At 49.1% G+C, this 23,431-nt stretch overlaps 1 protein-coding gene across 1 annotated transcript; it reads right to left on the reverse strand.

The window, feature by feature from the left end:
* Positions 1-674: 674 nt before the first annotated feature.
* Endou (endonuclease, poly(U) specific) lies at positions 675-18,974 on the reverse strand. Its single transcript, XM_048444735.3, has 10 exons — positions 18,784-18,974; positions 13,671-13,793; positions 9,838-9,900; positions 9,265-9,402; positions 8,655-8,826; positions 8,082-8,281; positions 4,087-4,200; positions 3,363-3,469; positions 2,585-2,727; positions 675-1,783 (listed from the first exon to the last, which is right to left on the reverse strand). Exons 1-10 carry the CDS (start codon positions 18,836-18,838, stop codon positions 1,663-1,665), a joined length of 1,236 nt encoding a protein of 411 aa, XP_048300692.3. The 5' UTR covers positions 18,839-18,974; the 3' UTR covers positions 675-1,662.
* Between the last annotated feature and the right edge of the window lie 4,457 nt (positions 18,975-23,431).

Below are 23,431 nucleotides of genomic sequence, written 5' to 3' on the forward strand. Positions count from 1 at the left end.
ATTCTAAGAAGAATGAAATGTTATGAAAATAGCATGTCTAATTTCATATAATATAAATATACAAATAACATTGCTAGTTTCACATTGATAGTTAGTTCCCTCCTCATGTTACTGTTGAAGATGCTGATCTGAACAAGAAATTTGCCCATGTGGTCAGACCTTGGCTAGACACATACAACCTGACTTCAGTATCTGCACCTTGACCACTGTGTCCCACTAACCCTTCTCTTGCCCAGGAACACTCCTGCGGAGGGCAGGATAGCCTGTTTTATCCATCCAGGTCTGTACCTACTGGGAGTTAGTCCTGCCTGATATCTTCCTCAAGTGGTGGCCTAAAGAATCTGTGAGAAGTCACTCAGGAACCTCCTCCTCCTTCTGTAGTCACAGAAGCTGTTTCCTGGTGTCCCTCTGCTCCTCCCGTGTGTGATCCAGGGGACTGGTACTGGGACTGAAGCCCCCAGTCTCCATTCTTCCCTCACCCCATGTATGATGCTCTTTAGTCGTGTTACAGATGTACCAGGAAGAACTCTTCTTCCTGCTGGTTAGAGTCTTCTGAGCCTCAGTGGCTTCACCCAGGCCCAAACTCTGTGATCCAGGCTGCAAAGACCTCCACTCCTGCTCCAGGGAGGAGGCCAGAAGACCGACAGAGTCAACATATACAAGGATGAAACACATTCAGGTTTTCTCCAGTGCCTTTAATTGGAAACAAGATGCCTCTAAGCTGGGGTAGAAGGCTGGCTCTGTGGGGCCACGTCTGGCTCCTGAGCATCAGGGGTCAATAAATATATCATAGAGATGGAAACAGGAGCCCCAGGGTCCCTCTTCTACCAGCCCAGGGTGTTCCAAATCATGGCAGCTAGATAAACATTAGTATGATTGCCAGTAACACCAAGTGAGAGATTCTTTTCTTCCTTGGATGCTCGGTCTTCCTCCTATGATGGCTGTTCTTTTTAAACAAAACAAAGCTCTATGTGGGATCAAAACACATGTCTGTTACTGCACTAAATGTCTGCAAGGGGGAAACTTCTAGAAGCAGATGCTGAAGTGGCCACACAGACATCTAGGATCGAGGAGGCCACCTGCCCTAGCCCACTTACAGCTGCCCAACCCCTGATTCCGCACTCTCACGGGTTTGACTCTCTAAGACTTTCCTGCTTGGGTCTAAGACCTGCTCTTTTGGGGCCCAGCACAAGGCTGAGTCTCAGTTGCAGAGACAACCATTTGGAAACCCCGAATTTCTACCACCGGTTCTTCCTACAAACACCTGAAGACACCTCACAGTCATAATACTGTCTGCATCACCCTCTCCCCAAGCCCCACTCAGGAAAGGGGGAAAGACCCTCCCCTTCACATTAAAGGGAAATGTGAGGCCAAGGACTAGCTCATGGCCTTACTACACTTTAAAGAATTCTCGAGGCCTGCTACCTTTGCCAGACAGAGAGGGGCTCTATTTCTTAGTTCATGTTGCTAAAATATAAGACAACAAAGATTTGGCTGATTCTCTACATTTTTCCACATGGGCATTTCTAAAGTTAAGATCTCTTTCATAAAACTGGGGTTTGGGGTTCCTCCCAGACTCGTCCCTCCCCTCCCCAGTAAAGAGCAAATAGCACCTAGATCCGGCTTGGCCCTCTGCCCTCATAACCCATCTGGCTGCAAACTCTATTGGGTAGACGACACTATGTAGGCTGTAGCAATGTACTTCTTGCCATTTCCGTAGGTGGTCTTATCCCACGTGTAGGTCTGGATGGCCAGAGGATAGCCACCCAGGCTTAAGTGGCACCTGTAGGGAAAGATCATAAATCGAGTCAGTGGAGTCCACCACTTCACCCATCTCTGTTCCAGATGGAAAAGACCTCGTCATCCCCAGCAGAAGTGTTTCAGGCTCCCAGACAGAGTGGGCTGCATTCTGAAGCCTCTATCCCAACTCCCTGAGCTTAGCCAGCTTTCCAAATCTGGACTTTGGTGTCTCCCTGCCTACAGGACAGTATTCCTCATCCTTCCCAGAGAAATACTCTGAATGCCTCGAGCCGAGTGCTTTAAGAATTAGGTGTTTGCTTTCTGCTTCAGAGATAATAGGACCAGAGCAAGGCACTTAGGCACGTGTCCATAAACTCAGCACTCAAGAGGCAGTGAGGCAGGAGGATCTACAGCTCCGGCTACACAGTGAGACAAAGCCCCCCCCCCCCCAAAAAAAATAAATAAATGAAAACAAAACATATTAGGACCCAAACAAATTCTCAAATGACAGAGGCCAGTTTGGGACTCTGTGGTTCTCCCAAACAGCCAATCGGGGTTCAGAGATCCAGGACAACCGCACTGCTGACTTCTTGGTAGATTATGATACTAAATGCTTCACTTGAGAAGGGAGGAAAGGAGCTAGATGGTGCTGCTACTCGGGTGAAGACTGGCAGCGACCAGTCTACTCTGATCACTTCACTGTCGAAGGGAAGAACAATAGTTTCTCCAACCTTTCCAACCAGAGTGGAGGCCCTAAGGCCTCCCAACACCACCCTAGATGATGACGTGTATATAGTCAGAGACTCCCCTGCTGCTCTGGTCTCTCAGTTGCCCCAGTACTCACTTTCTGCCTGGCCTGGTGATGAAGCACAGAGAATAGAGGGCAAACTCGAACTCAGGGCTGCTGCCGATGAAAGCTGAGCCCACTTCCTTGTAGTAGCCATCCCAATTGAACTGCATGGCTAGCACATCAGGGTAGGAATCCCACTACGGAAGAAAGGACAGCAAAAGTCATGTGATAGAACCGGGCACTGTCAGTCAGCTAGTATTTATGGGGATTCTTGAGGAGCCTTCTGGAGACACTGGCTTTAAACAGACAGAAGGGACAGCCTACCATGCAAAGTGCCCGAGTCCCACTCAGACCCACTGTTTGAAGCAACCAGTGGCAATGAGGCCAGAGTGACATCCCCGTGATCAACCCAGAGTGCAGGGAAACAGGTGCTGCTTATGGCCCTCCACATGCAAGAGGCCAGTTTATTGCCCCAAGTCATTTCCTGGCATAGGGCAGCAAAAGTTTCTTATGAAACATGGAGTTTAGCTCAGTTAGCCAGGGTGGACATCCCTGCCACCCTCTGAGGATGACATTCAGGCATCGAGTAAATGCATACTTTGTTCTATGGTCTAAGAATTGGGCCTTGGCCCCCAGCTGCGTGTGGTACCCTCTATCTCCTGTCCCTGGCAGTTTTGGAGGCTTCACTGTTAGGACTTGGGGTGGAAATCTGCTCGCTAGCAGATGAGGGACATGGTTCCTGTTGGGTGACTGTGGGGGCCGAGTGAGAAGCAAGTCTGATTGCTTGGCAGCAGGAGGAAGAGCAGGAGGCCCCTCCAGCCCAGGCACTTACAGGCCCATCGTAGTTGTGGCTGTAATAGTCAAGCAGACCCTCCTTCTCTTGCAGGTAGAAGCGGATCCAGTTGTGGAAGCCAGTGACTTTGCCCTTTTTCACTTCGCCTGTAACACAAAACCCAAAGTGGGTGTCCGGGCTGCCTTCCCATCCCCTTCCCCTCCCGTTTATCTCTACCATTCCATGCCAAGCCTGTCTCCCATCTCCAGGCTCTGACTTCCATTCTATTCAGCTCTTACTTAGCCCCTTGCCTGATGCCCTCATATGACTGTTCTCTGGTTTTGGCTCAGGACCACAGAAGACTTCCTCCTAGACAATCCTCTGCTCTGATAGTCTCTTCTGACTGCTTCCGCTGGATAAATCCAGGCTCAGTGAGAATCACAAGGATGAGGGGGCACATAGCCTCTGTAGGAAGCTCCTAACCAAGCCACGAAGCAGAGGATTGCTCAGAGGCAGATATGCCAGTCAACAGTCGCTCATACTAGATGGAATCATGGGAGTGCCTGGACTGGTTTTCTTTCCCTCTTAGATATTCTAGAGTGATTGTCACCCCTCAGGTTGGCTTCTCAGATGCCCCTCATACTTGTCCTGGGAGTCCTCTCCCCGTGGCTTGACTACCTGTTAGCCAAAGCTCAGGGCTGACCTGCCCCTAAGCTGAACCATTCTCCTTCATCTTCGCCCCCCCCCCCCCCACACTCTTCTCTGCCAAGCAGAGTGAGCCTACCTGAGAAGACATGTTCAAAGCCACTCGAATCCCTTTCTTCATTGCCTCTCGAGTACAGCCCAAACCACATGTTCTTCAAATCATCCACAAACTCTTGTTCGGAGCTGTAGCGGTCTGTGGAGAGAAAAACAAAGGACCCTTCAGCAAGGAACTGGATCAGATCTGGGAAGCAAGGAAGGGTACCTGTTCCACCGCGTCAGGAGGGCTTCACCAAATGTGACCAGACTTTCATTCTACAAGGTCAAGGGTCTGAGTAGTACACACGCACACACACACACACACACACACACACACACACACACACACACACAGAGAGAGAGAGAGAGAGAGAGAGAGAGAGAGAGAGAGAGAGAGAGAGAGAGAAATTGTCTCTACAGCTTGTATTCCAGGGAAAGACATGAATAATAAACAGAAGTAATAAATAATATCTCAGATAAATATAAAGAGCACCCCACAACAACTAAAGGAGGATGTGGGAGCTAGAAGTACTATGTGTTTGGGGGTTTGGGGTATTGTTTTTAGACAGGGCTTCACTAAGCAGTCCTGGCTGTTCCAGAGTATGATACATAAACCAAACTGGCCTTGAATTCACAGAGCTCTGATTATGTCTGCCTCCCAAATGCTGAAATCTGAGGTACATGTCATCACACCTGGCAGAAGTACTTTGTCTTGAATGTGTCTCTCAGAAGTTTGTTAGACACTTGATACCTCCTTCAAAATGAAGATGTAGTATCTCCAGAGGTAGTTAAGGTGATGGTGTTGTGGTGCACACTTTTAATCCCAGCACTCAGGAGGCAGGGACGGGTGGATCTCTGTGAGTGTGAGGCCAGCCTGGTCTACACAGTGAGTTCTAGTACAGCCAGGGTTATATAGAAAGACCCCATCTCAATAAATAAATAAATAAATAAATAAATAAGGTAATTGGGCTATGAGGTTCTGCCAATGGATAAATTAATGCCATTCTGTGGGGGTCCACACTAAGTAGATGACTTCCTTTCAATTTTAAAGTTTAAAAAGATGAGTTTAGAGCTGGGTGTGATAGTAAAAGCCTGTAGTCACATGAAAGTTGAAGGTCACCCTCAATATAAAATGAGTTCAGGGCCAGCACGGGTTACAACAAAAATAAATTCAGCTCTCTCTTTTGCCTTTCTCACTCAGTCGATCTCTGCATTACAGGATGCCACAGCACTGCCTGAAGGCCCTTGTGAGATGCTGCCCTACCATTTCTAGAACTGTGAACGGTATTTCTATTCACACCCAGGCACACATACACATATGCAAACACAGAAAGATACACATACACAAACATACACAAACACACAAACAAGTACACACAAACAGACTCACACACAAGACCCTCACAGATACACAGACACATATTCACACATCCACACACACATCCACACACACATACATACAGACATATACACAGACACACACATACATACTTACAGAGACACCACACACACATACACACATACAGACACATAGACACATACATGTAGAGGCACACACACATACACAAACATAAACACACAGAGACACACACATAAGCGTACACACAGAGACTCACATAAAGAAAACTCTCACAGACGCACACATACACATCCACACACATACAAAGACATACACACATAGACGCAAACATACACACAGACACACACATACACACTCACAGAGACCCACACATACACACAGACATATACACACAGGCACACACAGGCACACACACACACACACACACACCCCTAACTCCTGGGCTTTAGCATGAGAACTGAATGAATTGTGGTGATGATCAGGAGATGAGGCGACCCAGAGAGGAGCAGGTCTGGGGAAGAGGAGGAACAGTGAGTTCTCTATGCTGTGTTATGTAAATAACAGATAGCCAAGTGGAGCTGTTGAAAAGGCCACTGGGCCCCAAGGGAAAAGTCAGAGCTGAAGTTTTAAATCAGGGACTTCCAGAATTGTGTGGAGGATCCAAAACAGATACCAGGAATATTCTCTCCTTTCAAGGACTTAAAACACTGTTGGAAAACAAGACTGAGTAGACATGAACAGAATGGTTTCACAGCCCAAATAGTTACCCTTATTAGTACTTGCTGGGTGTCCCCTTTTGATGTTTTGCAAGCATCAACCTTCCAAGACCTTAAGGCACAGATAAGACCAGGAGAGGTCACAACGGCACTGTGCAGGTGTTTAGCTTGCCTCGTGTTGCTAAAATCAAATCCCTGTAGCCGCACAGTTTATAATTAATAAAAGTTTAGCTACCTCGCGTTCTGGAGTCTAGGAAATCAAGCAAGTCCTGGCATGTGAGAAGGGCCAGGCAAAGCAAGCATACTACAGAGAGTCAAATTCTCTAATAGAGTACTCTCAGTGATCCTCGGATCCACAGTGGGAGTCAGCTCCCAAAGTTCTCACCTCTAGATATCACTAACATATGGCACATATTTTTAATATGTGAAATTAGGGAGATGCCCTTAAACTATAACACCAGAATCACACCAGTGGTAACAGAACCAAGTGTCAAACGAAGTCTGTCTGGCTGAGCTATTCTGGGCTCTATTCTGATCTCTCAAAGGCTGGAGAGATGTGGCATGAGCCGTTGGTGCCTTTGTAAATGCAGCAGGCTAGGGGGACCTGGAATGCGGGAGCTGGGGTGAGTGCCGGGAAGTCTGTTCTGAGTACTGGAAGGCTGCCTCTGGCTCCTTGCTCACTTAGGTCTTCCAGCCTGGCTAGATTTCTGATTCTCTTACTGGGAAAAAAACAAACAAACAAACAAACAAAAAAACCACGGGTTTAGTTCAGTGGTTCTCAACTGTGGGTCACAACCCCTTTGGCAAACCTCTTTCTCCAAAAATATTTACATTACGATTCATAACAGTAGCAAAATAACGGTTATGAAGTAGCAAGGAAAATAATTCTATGGTTGGGGGTCACCACTATGTGAGGAACTGTATTCAAGAGTCACAGCATTAGGAAGCCTGACAGAGCATTAGCATGTCTCTTGTCTCTCGTGTGTTTACCACAGAGCAGACACCAGGGGGCATCACAGGATTACACGTATCTTAGAGAACCCCTCAGTGTTTCACCTCTAACAAGAATTAGTAAGTTACTCTGCTGTTGTCTAAGGTTGCAGGCCAAAAGCAGCAGGTCTGCCTGGACATGGTCCCCAGGGACAGCAAAGGAGACCTGTACGGATCCGTCTCTGAGACCGTACAGCTTGCCAGAGTTCAGAAAAGGAATCTGGAGGATACTAACAAACAGAACCAGAGCCAAGAAATCCCGAAGCCAAAACCTTTTTTGGTCTGATTTGCATGTATCTGTTTCTGGAGGTGGTCCAGTCAGACCACTTCCTAGTAGAACAGTGCTCCCTCAGCCTTTGCTGATTTTCCGTTGCCATCCAGGAGAAGTAGGTATGGAGAATTCCGCATACCCAAATGTAAGGCTTCTGACGTGACTCTGAAATGCATGAGGTGGCTGAAAAGTGCCCAGAGTCTGGATAGAGTTGGGGTGGGGAGCTCATTCCCTTCAGAAGGTAGGAAACTCATAAGATAACTGGTGTTTAGTCTAAAGATGGGGATCTAAGTCACAAGCCAGTCAGAAGGTCATCCAGCTACTGCTAGGGTACTCAGTCTCTATAGATTCTTTCTAGCCTTGTCTTTGATGCCTTCAGGCTGATGCTGGCCTCCATGCAGTGTCTCTTTGTTCTAGTACCCGCTCTCACACCACCACCACTACTACCACCACTACCGCCACCACCACCACTGCCCCTGTAGCCACCACCACCACCATCACTGCCACTGCAGCCGCCGCCACCACCACCACTGCCACTGCCACCGCCGCCGCCGCCACCACCACCACCACCACCACCACCACCACCACCGCCACTACCGCCACCACCACCACCACCGCCACTGCAGCCGCCACCAGAGACCTCAGCAGCGTCTGGCTCTCCTGGAGACACACCTCATCCCACAGCCTTGTGGCTCACTCACTTTGGTGATGGAGAAAACCATAGAGTTCCTTCATGACAGCGGTCTTCATGACCTCCCTGAGGAAGAGAGCCTGCTCCTCCAGCTCTTGGGCACCGAAGTGCTCGCCATGGCCGGTGGCCCGCTGGTAATTGTTGAGTAGGTTGATGAAAGCTGCATAGGTAGGCTTGGTGAACAGCTGCTCGTTGACGTAAGTGAAAAGCCTGCGGCAAGTGGATGGAGACCCATTAGGAGGCCTGAACATGCCGTAAACACTCTCCCAGGATCTTCCCACCAGGCCAGGGGCAGCACATAGAGGTGGATGGGTTCAGGGTTCAAGAACAAAGGCAACGTGAGGGGCTTTGAAAGGCAACTCTGAGGTCTGTCTTCTACCTCACTGATTGTAAGGTCAGCACTATCTTAGCCCGGCCAGTCACAGAAACCTTTTGGCTATCCACCCACCTACCCTCAAGGTGATTTCTTTGTTTCTGGAAATTAAATTGTCCCCCTCTCCTTTGAACTTGCTTGACTTGCGGAGCAAGATCTGAGGGTGGAGGCCAGACAGACTGAGGGTTGTGAGGGATGAGGGGCACTCACGGCTCTGGACAGCGGTCCACTTGGTTCCCTGTCTCTGATGGGGAGACACGGTTTTGACTGTTGAGGATAATGTCTTCCTTGTGGGCTTTATTGGTGTCCACCCTGTAGATGGTCTCAGAGATACTCTGAAGGTCCTCTTTGGTTACAGCATCGCTGCGGTGGGAGAAGCCCTCTAAGAGGAATTGGGAGAGGGGTGGTCTGAGAGCTGGAGGAAGGCAGGGCACTGTCTGAAGATCAATAGCATCCCCCTCTTGGCCCCTTCCGGAAGGAAGCTTGCTCTAGTGAGAGGGAACACCACCCAATACTCTGCAGTTAGAGGGCAAGATAGTAACAGACCGTTAAGGTCAGCCCGTATCATTGCCATCGTGTGCACAGAAAGCCCACATCAGGTTCCAAACTGAGGCAGGCATCAGAACCCCCTGGAAGATTTAATCAGAGTGCTGAACCCAGTCCAGAGTTTCTGAGCAGTTGATCTGGGGCACAGGCCTAGCGCTGGCCGCCTTGCCTAAGGGTTCTCAGATGCTCCTGATGTCATGGGTCCAAGGACCACACTGGGAGAACTCTAGAGAGTTCCCGTGTGTCTGGGGCTATGCTGCTGGAGCAAACTGACCATGGTCACCGCACAGGCTGTAAAAATCTTCACAGCAGTTCCCAAACTCTAGGCATCGGTCATTGCAGTGGCAAGGATGGTGCTTGTCGTAGGCTTCCCGGCAGCGGCCCTGGCAGGAGTTTGGTGCAGCGTACAGGTCTAAGAGGACAGAGAAGAGGGTGTGTGTGTGTGTGTGTGTCCCTAGCCACCTCCGGAGGGTGTGCTAGGAGCCGAAGGACCAATTCTCCTACCCACACCCGTAGCTGGGCTCCTTGCTAAAGGTCTCCTGGGGGCAGGGGACTAATCGCTTGCACACCCTGCAGTCAGGAAGTCCTTTGCTTTCTGATGCAGGACTCTACTCTCTGGCCTGTTGTTTTTATAATCTTCCCACCCTAAAAATAAAACCTCTTCTACTTCCCTCCCCAGGCCTCAGACGTTTTTCCTGGCCACCCTCCCCCTTGGCTGCTTGGATCACACCAGGGTCTCCTCTGGTCAGATGCAGCCTCATTCTTCTGGCTTGGGCCTGGGTCCTGGCCTCTGCTGTGGCACCCTCTCCCCTTGTCACCCCGTGTACTATCTGGAGTTCATTCTTACGGCTGACTGGGATCTCATCTTCTGGATCCAGGAACGCCTTTGGCTCTGGGGGGTCTTCTTCAGCTGTAATGCAGGAAAACAACGTCACCAACCATTCTGGGTTCTGGGTTCCCAGCCTCAAGGCAATCGTGTGTAGACAAACCCCTGACACTAAAGGCTCAGGACTGGGAATGTGAGGTATTTCCAAGGTCAGATTACTGAAAACTTAGGAAAAACAAAACTATTTCCCCCAGGTGACAAACGTCCTCCCATTTTGGCATTTGGGGCCCACTGTGCTCAGAAGGACTAAAAAGCAAAGTCCATAAAAAGCGGAGGAAGAGGCGGGCGAGTCCCGCCTGGACTGCAACCCAATTTGAGTTACCACATATGAATAGAGCGGTTCAGCATTCTCCAAATGACAAGGCTGTGTTCAGAACATCCTGTTCCTATTAAGAGAGCTGGGGAGGGGAGGGGAGGGACCCACGACTCCCTGGGGGTGGGCTGGGCAGGTGTTAAGTATTGTTGAAGCACTGTTAAAATCTGTTTAGAATCAGTTAATGGTAGGGATATGTTCTTCTAGTTCTTACTGTAAGCACTCCTTCGGATGTTTTCCTGTAAGCCAGCGGGGGATGGGCAGTTTGCCTCCCTAACTGCCAGCTATTGGACTCTCTTGCTGTCTCAGATGCTCAGGTTAAACCGCTAGCCATTCTAGCCACGTGCCAGCTCCAGCGTGGGACAGAAACTACTTGATGGTGGCAGCTGCTTACTCCACAGTCCCAGGCACGACCATTTCAAAGAGTTTACACCACAACTCGGTGCAATCACCAGCGTCTGTGAACTCTAGCTGACTCTGCCACAATTTCCACCCAAGCCAGAGGCCGAGCATTTCCCCTGCAGACCTAACCAAGCTTAACTGTGGGTCCCAGCCTCATAGGGGGTCGTATAACTGAATGTGTCATGAAGAATTTGCCAACAGTAAAATGTTTCTGAACTGGAAATGGCTGAAAATTAAACCCCCAGACCAAGCATAATGAATCTGAGGTGTTTCTGGCAGGATCCAATCATGTGTCATGTGACCTCTTTGCATCTTTGGTTCTGAACATACAACACACATTGCACATGTCATCACACTACCCAAAGCCGCCAATCACACAGGTCTGCTCTGGGGCAGGACTGCAGTATGTTGTGAATTACAATGTCCTTCGTTTGTTTTAATGCTATGTGAGACAGATCCTCAGGTAGCCCAGGCAGGCTCTGAACTCACTATGTAGCTGAGGGTGGTCTTGAACTACTAGACCTTCTGCTTCTATTTCCCAAGTGCTAAGGGTTACAGGCATGCATCACCATATGTGGTTATAACAGTAACAGTTTGATATGCATACCTGTTTTATATAGCTTTGTGCCCAGAGTCACATAGGCATAGTCTCTTGGCATAAAGGAGTCCCAAGCAGAGGGAGGAGTGATTGTAAGAATCTCAAAAGACAAAGCAATGACTGGAGTTAAACACCAAGTTTCGCGGTGTGGGCGGTTTGCTGTGCCTAGACACCTCTTCTCCTCCAGCTACATCAGGCTTAGGGAGCTGGGGAGAGACAGTCGCCCATCCTGCTGTTGTGATTAAACCCAACAAAACGTCTCTCCTGAGCATTTTCTTTTCCACTTTCAGGGGAGTGGGCTGAGCTGAACCCAAATTAAAAAGGCAACAACTGGACTGGAAAAAGAAGCCATCTGCTGCTGCGGCCGCTGCCGCAGCACCGCAGCAGCAGCAGGCAGCAGCAAGAGAACAGGTAAGCTGCAAGAGAACAGGTGGTGGGAAGAAGGGAATCATGGGAAATGTTCAACCCTTGACACAGGCATTAGCTCCCGGAGGTAAGGGCAGGGCCCACTGTGGATGGTGAGACCTGTGACCATTCCTTTGACTGGACCATTAACACAAGATTACCTTTCCTGTGGAGCCAAAGAGCCATGCATAAGGTATGTGAACTTCTCGCTGGCTAGCCAGCCCTGCCATGTGCTCAGCATTATCAGTCTTAATAAAAATGACCTCAGTTCAAAGTTAGTTCCCACCCTAAGTCTCATAGAACATCACCAATAGGGCCACTCGGCAACCTGGCAGTATCCTTGATCCTTGGAATCCCTCCCACTTTCTAGATCCTTTCTCGCCTTTCCTTAATAAATCCACATTGATTTAATTTAATAAGTCCACATTAATTTACGGTGCTGGCTCCTTCTCAGCCTTTCCTTACTCTTATTAGATGTGAAACAATGAACTAAGCAAGGATTCTATTAAAAAGTGGTTTTTCAAGGTCTGGAGAGGTGGCTCAACAGTGAAGAGCAATGGCACTTCCACGGGAAGTTGGATTTTTCCCTCACATGCGTCAGGTGGTCTCAACTGCCATGACTCTAGCTCCAGGGGACCCAAGGCCTTCTTCAGGCCTCCCTAGCTACAAGGACAAACACACACAGACACAGACACACACAGACACACACACGCACGCATGCAAACATGTGCACATGCACACAAATAAATATTTAAAAAAAGATTTGTCAAGAAGTATTTCTGTAGCTGAGCCTGGGCATAAGGGTTTGCAATTCTAGCTACTTAGCAGACTGAAGTAGGAGAATCACAAGTTCAAGGCCAACTTGTGCTACATAGTGAGTTCAAAGCTTACCTTGGACACTTCTTATCCTGTCTCAGAATAAAAAGTAGAAAATGAGCTGAGAATACAGTTCAGTGGATGAGTACCTGTCTCATATATCTGAGATCTGTGATTCGATCCTAGTACAGAGGGAGAAATGCCTTTAAATTTGTATCGGTAAAGAAACAAATGACCCGTTGGGGACGGGCATATGTTGTGGGAATTTCTTTCTGCCAACAGTTTTAGGGTACCAGTCTTAGTGGCTTCTTATGTGTGGACATGATCTCTTATGAGGGAGAAGAAAGGTCTCACTCTCTTGTGTGGTGATCAGATATCCGATTGTAGCTTCCAGCTGCCCTTCAGGGCAGAGGCCACAGTGGCTCCAGGGGCCCTCTACCTTGTTATTTGTGAATGTTCCCCAGTAAATATTTCATATCCCTTTATTTCGGACTCTCATGGACTCACCCACGCTTCCAGGCATGCCTTTGTTTTTTGTTTCGTTTTGTTGCTATTTTGAGACAGGTTCTCACTCTGTAGCCCTGGCTCCTGGAACTCTAAAGCAGGGGTTCACACCCTGGAGAAGAGTGGTCTGTGCTTTGACAGCCACAGAGGGAAACAGTCTTCCTCATGTCATGTAGATTGTGAGTGCTGCCTGCCACTTATGTGTGCGCTTTCCAGTGTGACTAACAGTGAACAAGATCATTTATACTAAGTGTTGTTTTATGGCTTAAACTTTCAAGACTCTGTTTTTTGGGTTTTTGTTTATTTGGTTTTTTTTAAGATTTATTTATTTATTATGTATACAATGTTCTGCCTGCGTGTATGCCTACAGACCAGAAGAGGGCACCGGATCTCATATAGATGGTTGTGAGGCACCATATGATTACTGGGAATTGAACTCAGGACCTCTGGAAGAGCTGCCGATGCTCGACCGCTGAGTCGTCTCTCCAGGCTCCCCTACCCCAAGATATTGTTAATCCTGATTGTTCCCTCAGATCTTCCAGGTGCCCTACTTTAATTTAGGAACTTCCTAGAAAACCCGAGACTAGAGACGAGCCGATCTCTGACCCTTGTCCCTGCCCTCCACACTCCGCTCCTCTGCCCTGAAACCCTCTCCTCGGTCTCCAGCCTTGCTCTGGACTTCTGGACACTAGCCCAGACTTGCACACAGGCTGATCTGCCATGTGCCCCAACCCTTCATCCCACATGCCGCCTCACCAGTGCACAGATGTCCATAGTCTTCACAGCAGTCATCATGTTGGGGACACTGACGATCACACTGGCAGGCTGCATCCCGGTTAAATTTCTCGTTACAACGAGAAGCACACGACTCCAGGTTTCCTACAACAGTCAAGATCACCAGTTCGGTGCTTCAGGGATCCTGTGCTTTTCCTAAATTGTCCCTGAAGGAGGGCTCAGGGAGGAACAAAAAAGGCCATCGCTGCCTACAGGACAGGCAGGTTTACAGGCTCCTAGCTCGGTATAGGCCTTTCCCACTCTTAGGTGCCCAGCATGACCTAGGCTCAGAGCACCAACCAGGGGCTCAGACTCAGGTGCCTGTTGGAGGAACCAGTGACAGAAACAAGCAAAGAAGCAGTGTGTGAGAAGTAAGATTGTCACAGACTCAACAGGGAGAGCCTGACTGGAGTCCACAGTCCCTTTCCAGCCGCAGGAGACATAGCCGGAGCCTCCAGGTTGCTGAAAGAAAACTTCATTCGGGAATGAAAATGTCTCAGATTTTAAACTTCCAGCAGGCTGAAGAAAGATGTCAGTAGCCAAGACGAGCTTCGTGGCCTATCCTGTGGCTGAGGGAGAGTCGCCACGGCTACAGTGGTGCCTCCTGCCCCTCCTGAGCCACCCCTCACTCTGCTCCTACCCTGTTTCTATTCTTTGTTCTCCCCTCCTTCAGCCTCTCTTCTGTACCCTATTTCTCCGTGTCACTCTTTGCTTCTTCCAGCCTCTGGAATGCGTTCTGTGCTTGGGTGGGGAATGAGGCCAATGTGGGTGAGAATTAGGCTTTGGGACAGGATTCTGTTATGCAACCACAGACCGCATCCCTTGCTCCAGACAAACCGTTTACAGAAGCAAGCTTTTGGTCACAAGGGGCATATGACCAGAACTTCTGTTTTGTTTTGTTTTGTTTTCTGAGGCAGGATTTCTCTGTGTAGCTCTGGCTGTCCTGGAACTTGCTCTGTAGACCAGGCTGTCTTCACACTCGGAGATCCTGCCTCTGTCTCCCAAGTGCTGGAATTAAAGGAGTGTGCCACCATGCCTGGCAATGACCAGAACTTTTGCAAAGAACAATACAAATACGCTGCTACTATGAAAGAGAAACCAGGTCCCACCATGCCCACAACAGCTAAGAGTGCAGGGTGGAGGGTAGGAGAGGAGTCTTTTCACACTTGACTTAGGGGTATTTTCATGGGGGCTTCTGAGGCCTGGGTGTCAGAAACACTGGGTTTTGGAGTCAGGCTGATGGCTACACAGAAGTCAGGGCCAGAGTCAGAGGTCAGGCACGTTGGTAATGCCAAGATTTGTGAGGTAGAAGCAGGAGGATCAGGTGTTCAAAGCCAGCTTTGGTAGAAAAACAAGTTCAAAGTCAGCCTGGGCTACATCAAATTTTGTCTCAAAAGAAGCAAAAACAAAACAGCCACAAGAAGCCAGGCAGTGGTGGCACATGCCTTTAATTCTAGCCCTGGGGAGATAGAGACAAGCAGTGAGTGAGTTCGAGGCCAACTTGGTCTACAGAGTGAGTTCCAGGACAGCCAGGGTGTTACACAGAGAAACCCTGTCTCGAAAAAACAAACAATCACAAAAGTCAGAGTTGCCATGAGCATCTGGATAGGGCCAGTGAGGAAATATAACCCTCACTTAGACCAGGGCTGCTACTGGCCTTGAACTTAGAGCTACAGTGAGGAGGAGCTTGCACTAAGTTGATTGATAAACAGCTTTGTATTGCTATTGTGTAGGGAATGGACTAAGATTAAACTTGATTTAGGGCTGAGCATGTACCAGCTCTAGAAAGGGAGAAATAATCCGAGTTTTGTCTCAGGTTAGACTTGGGGTTGGGATTACATCACACCTAATGAGGGGTACATAGCAGAACGATGCTGGACTCTGGTACCCAGCTGTCTGAGTTGGAATCCTAGCCATGATGCTTCCCAGCTGTGTGATCTTGGGCAGGTTATTTCACTTTCTATGCCTCTGTTCGCTTATCTGTAAAAATAAGAAAAAATCAGAGTCTATTTCATAGAATGTGCATAAGAAGTAAATTAGTTAACCTTGGCAAAGTGCTTCCTGGGGCGTATGACACAGAATAGAGCCACTTCAGTCTTTGTTATATAAATAAACAATGACCACATTCCATGTCCATACCAGAGACCGCAAATATCCAGACTGGTTTCAGCAGTCATCCCTGGTTAGGGAACCTGCCCACAAATGGCTTGCCTGACTCCCTTCCCCAGTTCAGCTGGGCCATGCTGTGAGGAGCTGAGGTGTTAGCAGGTGTGCGTTCTGGGATGTTTTACCAGCTGATGTCATTGCCACTATGAGTTTATTTGCAGCAGAGAGGTGTCAGGTCAAGGTTAAATCAGGTTCTGAGGCCATTGCATATTATGTGCAGGGCCTTGAACACATCCAAGAAGGCAGGGTATTGGTCCAGTGGATTGTCCTAAAGAAGGCCAAGCCCAAGGCCACTTTTCCATCCGAGCACACAGGGAACCCTTCATGAATCTTAAGTCATCTCACTTGGCACCTAAATGCTAAGGTCTTAAGAAAAAGTGTTTAGCTCAGGAGGAAGGCTGGGCCAGCTGCTTGCCCCACCAGCCTGGCAGAACACCCAGAGTCCAGAGGGAGAGAAAGTAAGCAAGTGGGGGCCTTGCTCTTAATGGGCCACTGAGACAGAGTCCAAGGGTGGAATTCACTGTTCTAGGGCTGGCAGGAGCTGAGAGAGAGAGAGTGAATAGTTGGCTGTGGAACTCAGGAGAGCACTCCCACTGTCTCCTGCTGTGTGGATTTGTCTTCTGCTTCAGAACTTTGTCCCCAATAAGAGCTCGATGCCACCAGGTCTCACATTCCTCTGTGAGTGTCTTTTGCTTCAGGGTAACCTTGGGACATGGGGGTGGCTGGCGTGGAGTTTTTCCTACAGGAACCTCACTGTGCTGTCCTGAGGACACTAGATGACTCCTCGTTCTGACTCCAGGTCCCCACCCTTTGACAAAAAGTCTTTATATAAGTCTCGCTCACCAAGCTAGGGCCCGGACCACTACTCCAGCAGCCTCTGCCTGTTGCTTCTCTGCCCAATCTCTCCCTCTCCTCGGCATTTCTTCATTTTACCTTGTCTCTCAGCCTCAGATTTTCCTACCACTCCTCATTTGGAATTCTGATTCCTTCCCCTGTTAAAAGCTAGGTTTCTCTGCCTCTTCGAAGACCGTAAGCCTGATACAACCTTCATACTCTTTCCCCACTGACCATCAAAAGCTTAGCACCAAGCCTGGATGGATACAGGATCCCTGCATGTCAGCCCTCAGGCCCTTTGACAACTGAAACATCCTCACACATTTTCTCTCCGGGAAGCCCAGATGTTATTTCCAGGGAAACCTGGTGAGCCAAAATCCTTCACCTCCAAGACCAACTGGAGTGAACTGCCTCTGTTCACTTGAAATAGCCAAGGCCTTGGAAGGCACCTGGCTGATAGGCCATGACCTGTGCCCCCATGACTCCTGGTGTGGCTCATACTTGGGTACCCAAGTCTGAAAATGCTGGATGCTAGGGCAGAACTAACAGGAGTGTGTTTTTAACAAAATTTCAATCATTCAGTTTTTATCAATAAAGACTCGGCAGTCAGATGTTGGGGTGAAAGCCTGCTAGCTTGTAGAAGCAGATAAAGCACCCAGCTGACCTCCCTCCTCCACCAACATGCCAGAAGCCTTCCCTTTCCTTCTATTTCATCTCAAACAAGACTTCTTACACTGAACTGGCTCCCAGGTCTTTATCGACAAAAACAAACGACTGAGATTTTGGTTAAAACAACACAGGAGTAGAGACTTGCCCCTACCTTCTGGTGTCTCTCCACTGTACTCTTGCTTCCCATCCGTCTACAGCAGAGGCTAACCAATATTTTCACCCAAGGCAGTCCAAAGCTGCCTGCACCTCTGAAACCACAAAAGCTGTGCCCTCAGGGACCTCCTGCAAGGACCAGATGTCTCCTGTGCCATCTTTTCCTGGGGCAGGCGTGTCCCAACCCTCTGATCACCCTAACACTGGTTAGTCCCACACGCCCTCTTTCATCCCTACAATGATCAGACCTGAGGTGAGGTCCCGTGCCTACCTACCCTTCCCTCTCCTTCTCTCCCTCTCCAGCCCCAGGACCCAGGCTGAGCGGAGTCCTCAACGAGGAACATGTAGTGTCATGGGAACAGCTTTTCTCATCCATGGCTCTTGTGTTTAGGAATCACACTTAGGGTCCCCCCTCTACACACCCGCATGGGGAATGACACCAAAAGTCAGCTCCTCCTGGAAATATCCATGCTAAAACCCTGACACGTTCCAAGGGGCTCGCTTGCTTGGTCCTGCTGCTCTGGCTTATCTGATCATGTAGATAGTCTGAGGCAGGAACACCCTGGGAGGGTGGAACTGCAGGAACTCTGGCTCTCCTGGGGCAGAGGAGGATGCTGCCCACACCCCTTAGCTCAGCCCCCTCCCTTGGCCCTCCTCCCTACCACCCACTAATCACTAATTAATACAGCAGCAACAGCTTTTTGCACAGCTACCCGACAGGAAAGCACTCCTTTCCTTTTCCAGCGGCCGCCTCCTTTCCCGGAACAACCTGCAAGTGCAGGGCACATCCCTTGTCTTTACTATTTAGCTCCCCTAACCTGGGGCGGGGGGGACTCTAATCATTTGTGTAGTCCCAAGTGGGACCGACCTCACCTCTGAGTCAGGGACTTAAGTTTCCTCCCAAGACCACCCACCTTCTAATGCCCACCTATCACCAGGCGCCAGAGGAGGGAGTGACCCGAGACAATCAGGAAATCCCAACTCAGCAACCTCCTTCCCTTTAACACCATGTAGTGGCCACGGGAAAATAAAACCTGGGCCAAGTATGGAGTCTGGTTATCCTAGTGATGGTAGAGGTGATCCCGGAAGGCTTCAGCTCTGCAATTCCTCCACATCACCAGCCGACTTCAGAGACACAGATCCCGTAACCTCAACCAAGGACAGGTCAAAGTGGCCCAACGAGTTAGGACAGCGTTAACCTCTGTCAAGTGCCAACCCTCTCTATTCTCTAAGCAACCCATCCAACTCCCATGCCCACCAGAGTATGACTTACCGGCCCAGGCCAAGCCACAGAGCATGGTCACTATCAGGGAGACACAGGCCTTCATGATGCCAGCTGCGGCAGACTGACCACTGGCCTTGCCACTACAATCAAAGTGAATGTCACAGTCCTCAGATGAGCCTTGGTCCCCAGGCAGATCCTTTTAAAGACACCAGGACTTGTGGATCTGGTGTGTCTAGATCCTTCCAGGAAGGAGAGAGGGAGGGAATGGATCACAGATGGACGGGAGGTGGAAAGGAGGTGGGGCCCCACAGCTGTTTGAAGCCAGAGAGAAGGTGACTAAGCAGACAGGTCACGTCAGATGTTTGAAACAGGTAATGCTGGCTATCTGTAGCTAGAAAATAGGCCACACTAGCAGACGCAGCAAGATGAACCTAGTTTGGCAGGTTCTTTACTCAAGTTAGGGACACCGATGTGCTCATCTTCAGGTGACCTACACCCACCGACCTGCAGTCACAGACCTGGCCTGCCTGGAACTGCAAGGCTAGACCCAAGCTGGGATTCAAGGGACGACTGCGGTCACATAGTTTCATTTCACATACATGTAGAAACCCCTTCCATGATGCCAAGTGCTTGTTGATCTTACACTTGAATGCCTCGCCGCTGGCAAGGTTGGGGCACATCCTCTTTGGACAGCTCACCTCCTCTCACAGATCCTATTCCCAACCCTTCCGACTTTTATAACCTAAGACGTGCTGGTAGACATAAAAATCGGTAAGGAATATGGGTGCGGGATATCAAGTCTCTAAGGGAGCTTTCATCAACCCATTCACGACTGGTGGAGGAGCTTAGATTCTGTGCTGGCTAGTTTTTATGTCAACTTGACACAAGCTGAGGTCACCCGGGAAGAAGGAATCTTAATTAAGAAAATGGCACCCTAGGATTGGCCTGTAGGCAAGTCTGTAGGGCATTTTTCTTGGTTGATGATTGGTGTGGGAGGGTCCTGCCCACTGTGGGCAGTGTCACACTTGGGAAAGTGGTCTTGGTTTGTATAAGAAAGCGGGCTGAAGCTGGGTGGTGGTGGCTCATGCCTTTAATCCCAGCACTCAGGAGGCAGAGACAGGTGGATCTTTATGGGTTTGAGGCCAGCCTGGTCTACAGAGCAAGTTCCAGGCCAGGCTCAAAAGCTACAGAGAAACCCTGCCTTGAAAAAAAAAAGAAAGAAGGAAGGAAGGAAGGAAGGAAGGAAGGAAGGAAGGAAGGAAGGAAGGAAGGAAACAGACTGAAAAAGTCATGGAGCGCAAGCCAATGAGCAGTGTTCCTCCATGGCTTCTGCTTCAGTTCCAACCTTCAGGTTCCTACTTGAGTTTCTGTCCTGACTTCCCTCAAAGATGAAACCTGAGAATCTTAAGATGAAATAAACCCTTCCCTCTTCAAGTTGCTTCTGGTTGTGGCATTTTATCATAGCAATGGAAACCATAACTAATCCTATACAAGCACGCAGAAAAAGCAGAACGTGTCTCCAACACTTTATCTGCTGGCCCATCTAGACACGAACCCCAGTGTTCCCCGTCTTTGACTCTCCTTCGAATCGATGCTAACGTAGGCTTCCATCTTGACGAGTTCTTTCCAGGGAGCCCTCATGGAAACTTGAGAAGACTGGGATCAAAGTGGGGAAGGAGCGCAGGAAGATACATGATGGAGGGTGATGGGAAAAGGGAGCCGACAGAGATGCTGAAGTCGGAGGTGGCGGACTGTGGCCTTTGTGACGATGTAGAAGAGGAGGAAGAGGCTGAGTCTGCTAGGGCCAGTGCCAGGGGCCAGCCAGCTGTAGGGATGTGGGAAGTGGGTGTTCTGCCAAGTGATTTTTTTAGATTTATTTATTTTTATCTTATATGCATTGGTGGTTTGCTATGAATGTCGGGTCCCCTGGAACTGGAGTTACAAACAGTTGTGAGTTGCCATGTAGGTGCTGGGAATTGACCCCCGGTCCTCTGGAAGAACAGTCAGTGCTCTTAGCCACTGAGTCATTTCTCCAGCCCCATGTATTTATTGAGCTGCCATTTTATGCTAAGAGCTATGTTGTAACTGGGTTTAGGCCTTAGAAAATTCTGTATCATCCATCCACCCAGCCACCCATCATTCATCCATCCACCCACCCACCCACCTATCTATCTATCTATCTATCTATCTATCTATCTATCTATCTATCTCTGATTCTGTTTCTCTTTCTGTGTATGTGTGTGTATGTTTTCATGTATAAATGCCAGCACATGCATGCCACAGTACACATGTGTAGTCAGAGGACAACCTGGGAGCTGGTTTTTGTCTTGTAGTTTCCCACTGTGTTCGCCAGGATGACCAGTCCATGAGCTTCCAGGGATTTCCTGTCTGCACCACCTCCCAATATCCTCAGAGGAGTTCTGGAACTGCAAACTCAGGTACTATGCTTGGCCTTTACATGCATTCTGGGGATCCGAACTAAGGTTCTCATGTTCCCACAGCAAGCCATCTCCCCAGTCCATGGGCTCGGGCCTTCCTGAAACTATTGATTTCTGCTGGTGCAGAGGACACACGATCTCAGAAGTAGTTCCCTTGTCGTTAGACTCATTGAGCTAGCACTGGGAGCCATGGCCTGCCAGGACCAGAGCATTGAGAGAGACTGGCTCCAGGAACAGAAAGGAGATACATGCTCCTAGGCCCGCCTACTCCACCATGTTGGTCCTGTGAAACCAAGACCAAATAATGTCAACAGGGAGCAGAGCCTAGAAGAACTCTCAGGTGGCCCAGCTCCAGGAGATCTGGATTACGTTTTTAAGGACACTCCAGATTCAGCTTCCAGAGGGATCCAAATACCTAAAGATGCTGGCTTTCTAAGCTGCAGTCCGAGAGCGCCCTGGCCCTAGAGGAAGGCCCAGCACAGCCATCCACATCTGGTCCCACTATGGCTCACAACTGGGCACATGTGGTTTCTCTCCTCCAGCAGTTTGAATGTTACACAGCACTCTCGGCTTCCCACTTTTCCCTTTGAAGTTTGGGGGCAGCCTGACTTTCCGCAGCATGCTTATAGGCTGGACACACACATCTCAGAGTCCTGGGCTGTGCATGCAGCTTAACCAACCACACCCACAAGTGACCTCTGTCTAAAACGCCCTCTGCCCGCTGGCGGTCCATCTACCACTCATCCTCCAGTCTCCAGGAACCCTCCTGCCACAGACTCTGTCCCAGATACCATCCCGTGCCTTTGGCACATCCTAGTCCCCTCTTCCAGGTACCAGTTAACCTCTGTAGTACCACTTAACCCTTTACCCACCCCACTGTTTCTGTAGCTCATCTCTGCAAGTCCTTCAGATGGGACTCCCACATCTCCTCGGCTGTTGTATTAGAGAACTGTCAACACATGTCAGGAATTAACATAAGAACGCAGGAGGGGACTGGGCCACCTTCCACCTTGACCCTTGTCACTAAGGACTTGAGGGAAGACACTGGGAAAACAGAGGTAGCAGATGGATTGTCCTGTGCCGTGAATTCAACAGAGTTTGTCCTGGAAGGGATTAGGTGGAAGTGGGGTCCAGGGATCCTTGCTGAAGTTCTATTTTTATAAAAGAAAGAACTGTTTTTCGCTATTGTGTGTACATTTGTGTCTTTGTTTGCTTTTGACACAGAGTCTCTTGTAGCCCAGACTGACCTTGAACTCACTATGAAGTCAAGGGTGACCTTGAATTCCTGATCTCCCATCTCCCAAGTGCTGGGTTATATATGCCAGATGAGAGCCTCCTGGCATATGTATTTATGACCAATGGAAACTGTGAGTGGGATCTAAGCTCTCAAGCACCCCCATACACACTGCCCCCCACGATGGCTGGGTTGTGATGTGTCCCTTGAGGGCTTATGGTTTGGAGGTTTCTTCCAGGTGTGTTGATGGGGAGGTGGTGGGCCTTTGAGAGGCAGAGCATGGGAGGTCACTGGGTTGATGTCAGCTGTCAGCAGAAGGGACTAAGGAGTTCCCAGAGGACCCCCACGGTTATTCTCCCTAGGGCCCTGTGATGCAGAAGGCAAGCGCGGCCTTTCCTCCTCATCTAGAGCACAAGTGTCTGGTTCCTACAAGCACTTCCTTATGATACCAAATGCCACAGGGTCCCCCGCAAAGACTGAAGCAACAGAACCACTCCATCTTGCACGTCTAGCCTCCAGCTTTTTTCCTAAGCCAGACATAGCATGCCTAAAATCCCAGTACTCTAGAGGGTGAAGCAAGAAAATATACGTGTCAAGATGAATGTTTGTTAAACGATTCATAGCAAAACCAATAACGACAGCAAAAAAAAAAAAGCCACTTTTTTTCTTTACAAACATATTCATTGTCCAGTGCTTTGCTGGAGCAGCATGAAACCAACACACCATCAGGGCATTAGTTTTGGCACTACGACTTCAAGAAGTGGTCAACACAGGGATAGACAGAACCCAGGATTCTATCAGCTTCTAAATTTATGACATAGCCTCGTACTCTTTTGGGTTCCAGAGTAATGACTTGAAACACTTGCAGAATGGTAGGCAACTGTGCCAATGTTTTTTTTTTTTTTCTGCTCCTCAACAGTGATGATGAAGTAAAATTACTATTGCAGGCTCCACCCGCTTTGGAAAGCACCTAGGCTCAGCAACACACAAAGACGTGGATGGGCCTGGCAGACAGAGATAAGGA

The sequence above is a fragment of the Myodes glareolus genome, chromosome 19 (genome assembly GCF_982192425.1).
Source record: "Myodes glareolus chromosome 19, mMyoGla1.1, whole genome shotgun sequence".
Lineage (NCBI taxonomy): Eukaryota > Metazoa > Chordata > Mammalia > Rodentia > Cricetidae > Myodes > Myodes glareolus.

Coding starts and splice junctions, on each gene's coding strand:
- Endou (XM_048444735.3), bottom strand. CDS start 18,838: ATGAAGGCCTGTGTCTCCCTGATAGTGACCATGCTCTGTGGCTTGGCC. Junction 4,201..8,081: donor TGGTTTTCTCCATCACCAAA/GTGAGTGAGCCA, acceptor TTCTCTCCACAG/ACCGCTACAGCTCCGAACAA. Junction 1,784..2,584: donor ATCACCAGGCCAGGCAGAAA/GTGAGTACTGGG, acceptor CTTTCCCTACAG/GTGCCACTTAAGCCTGGGTG.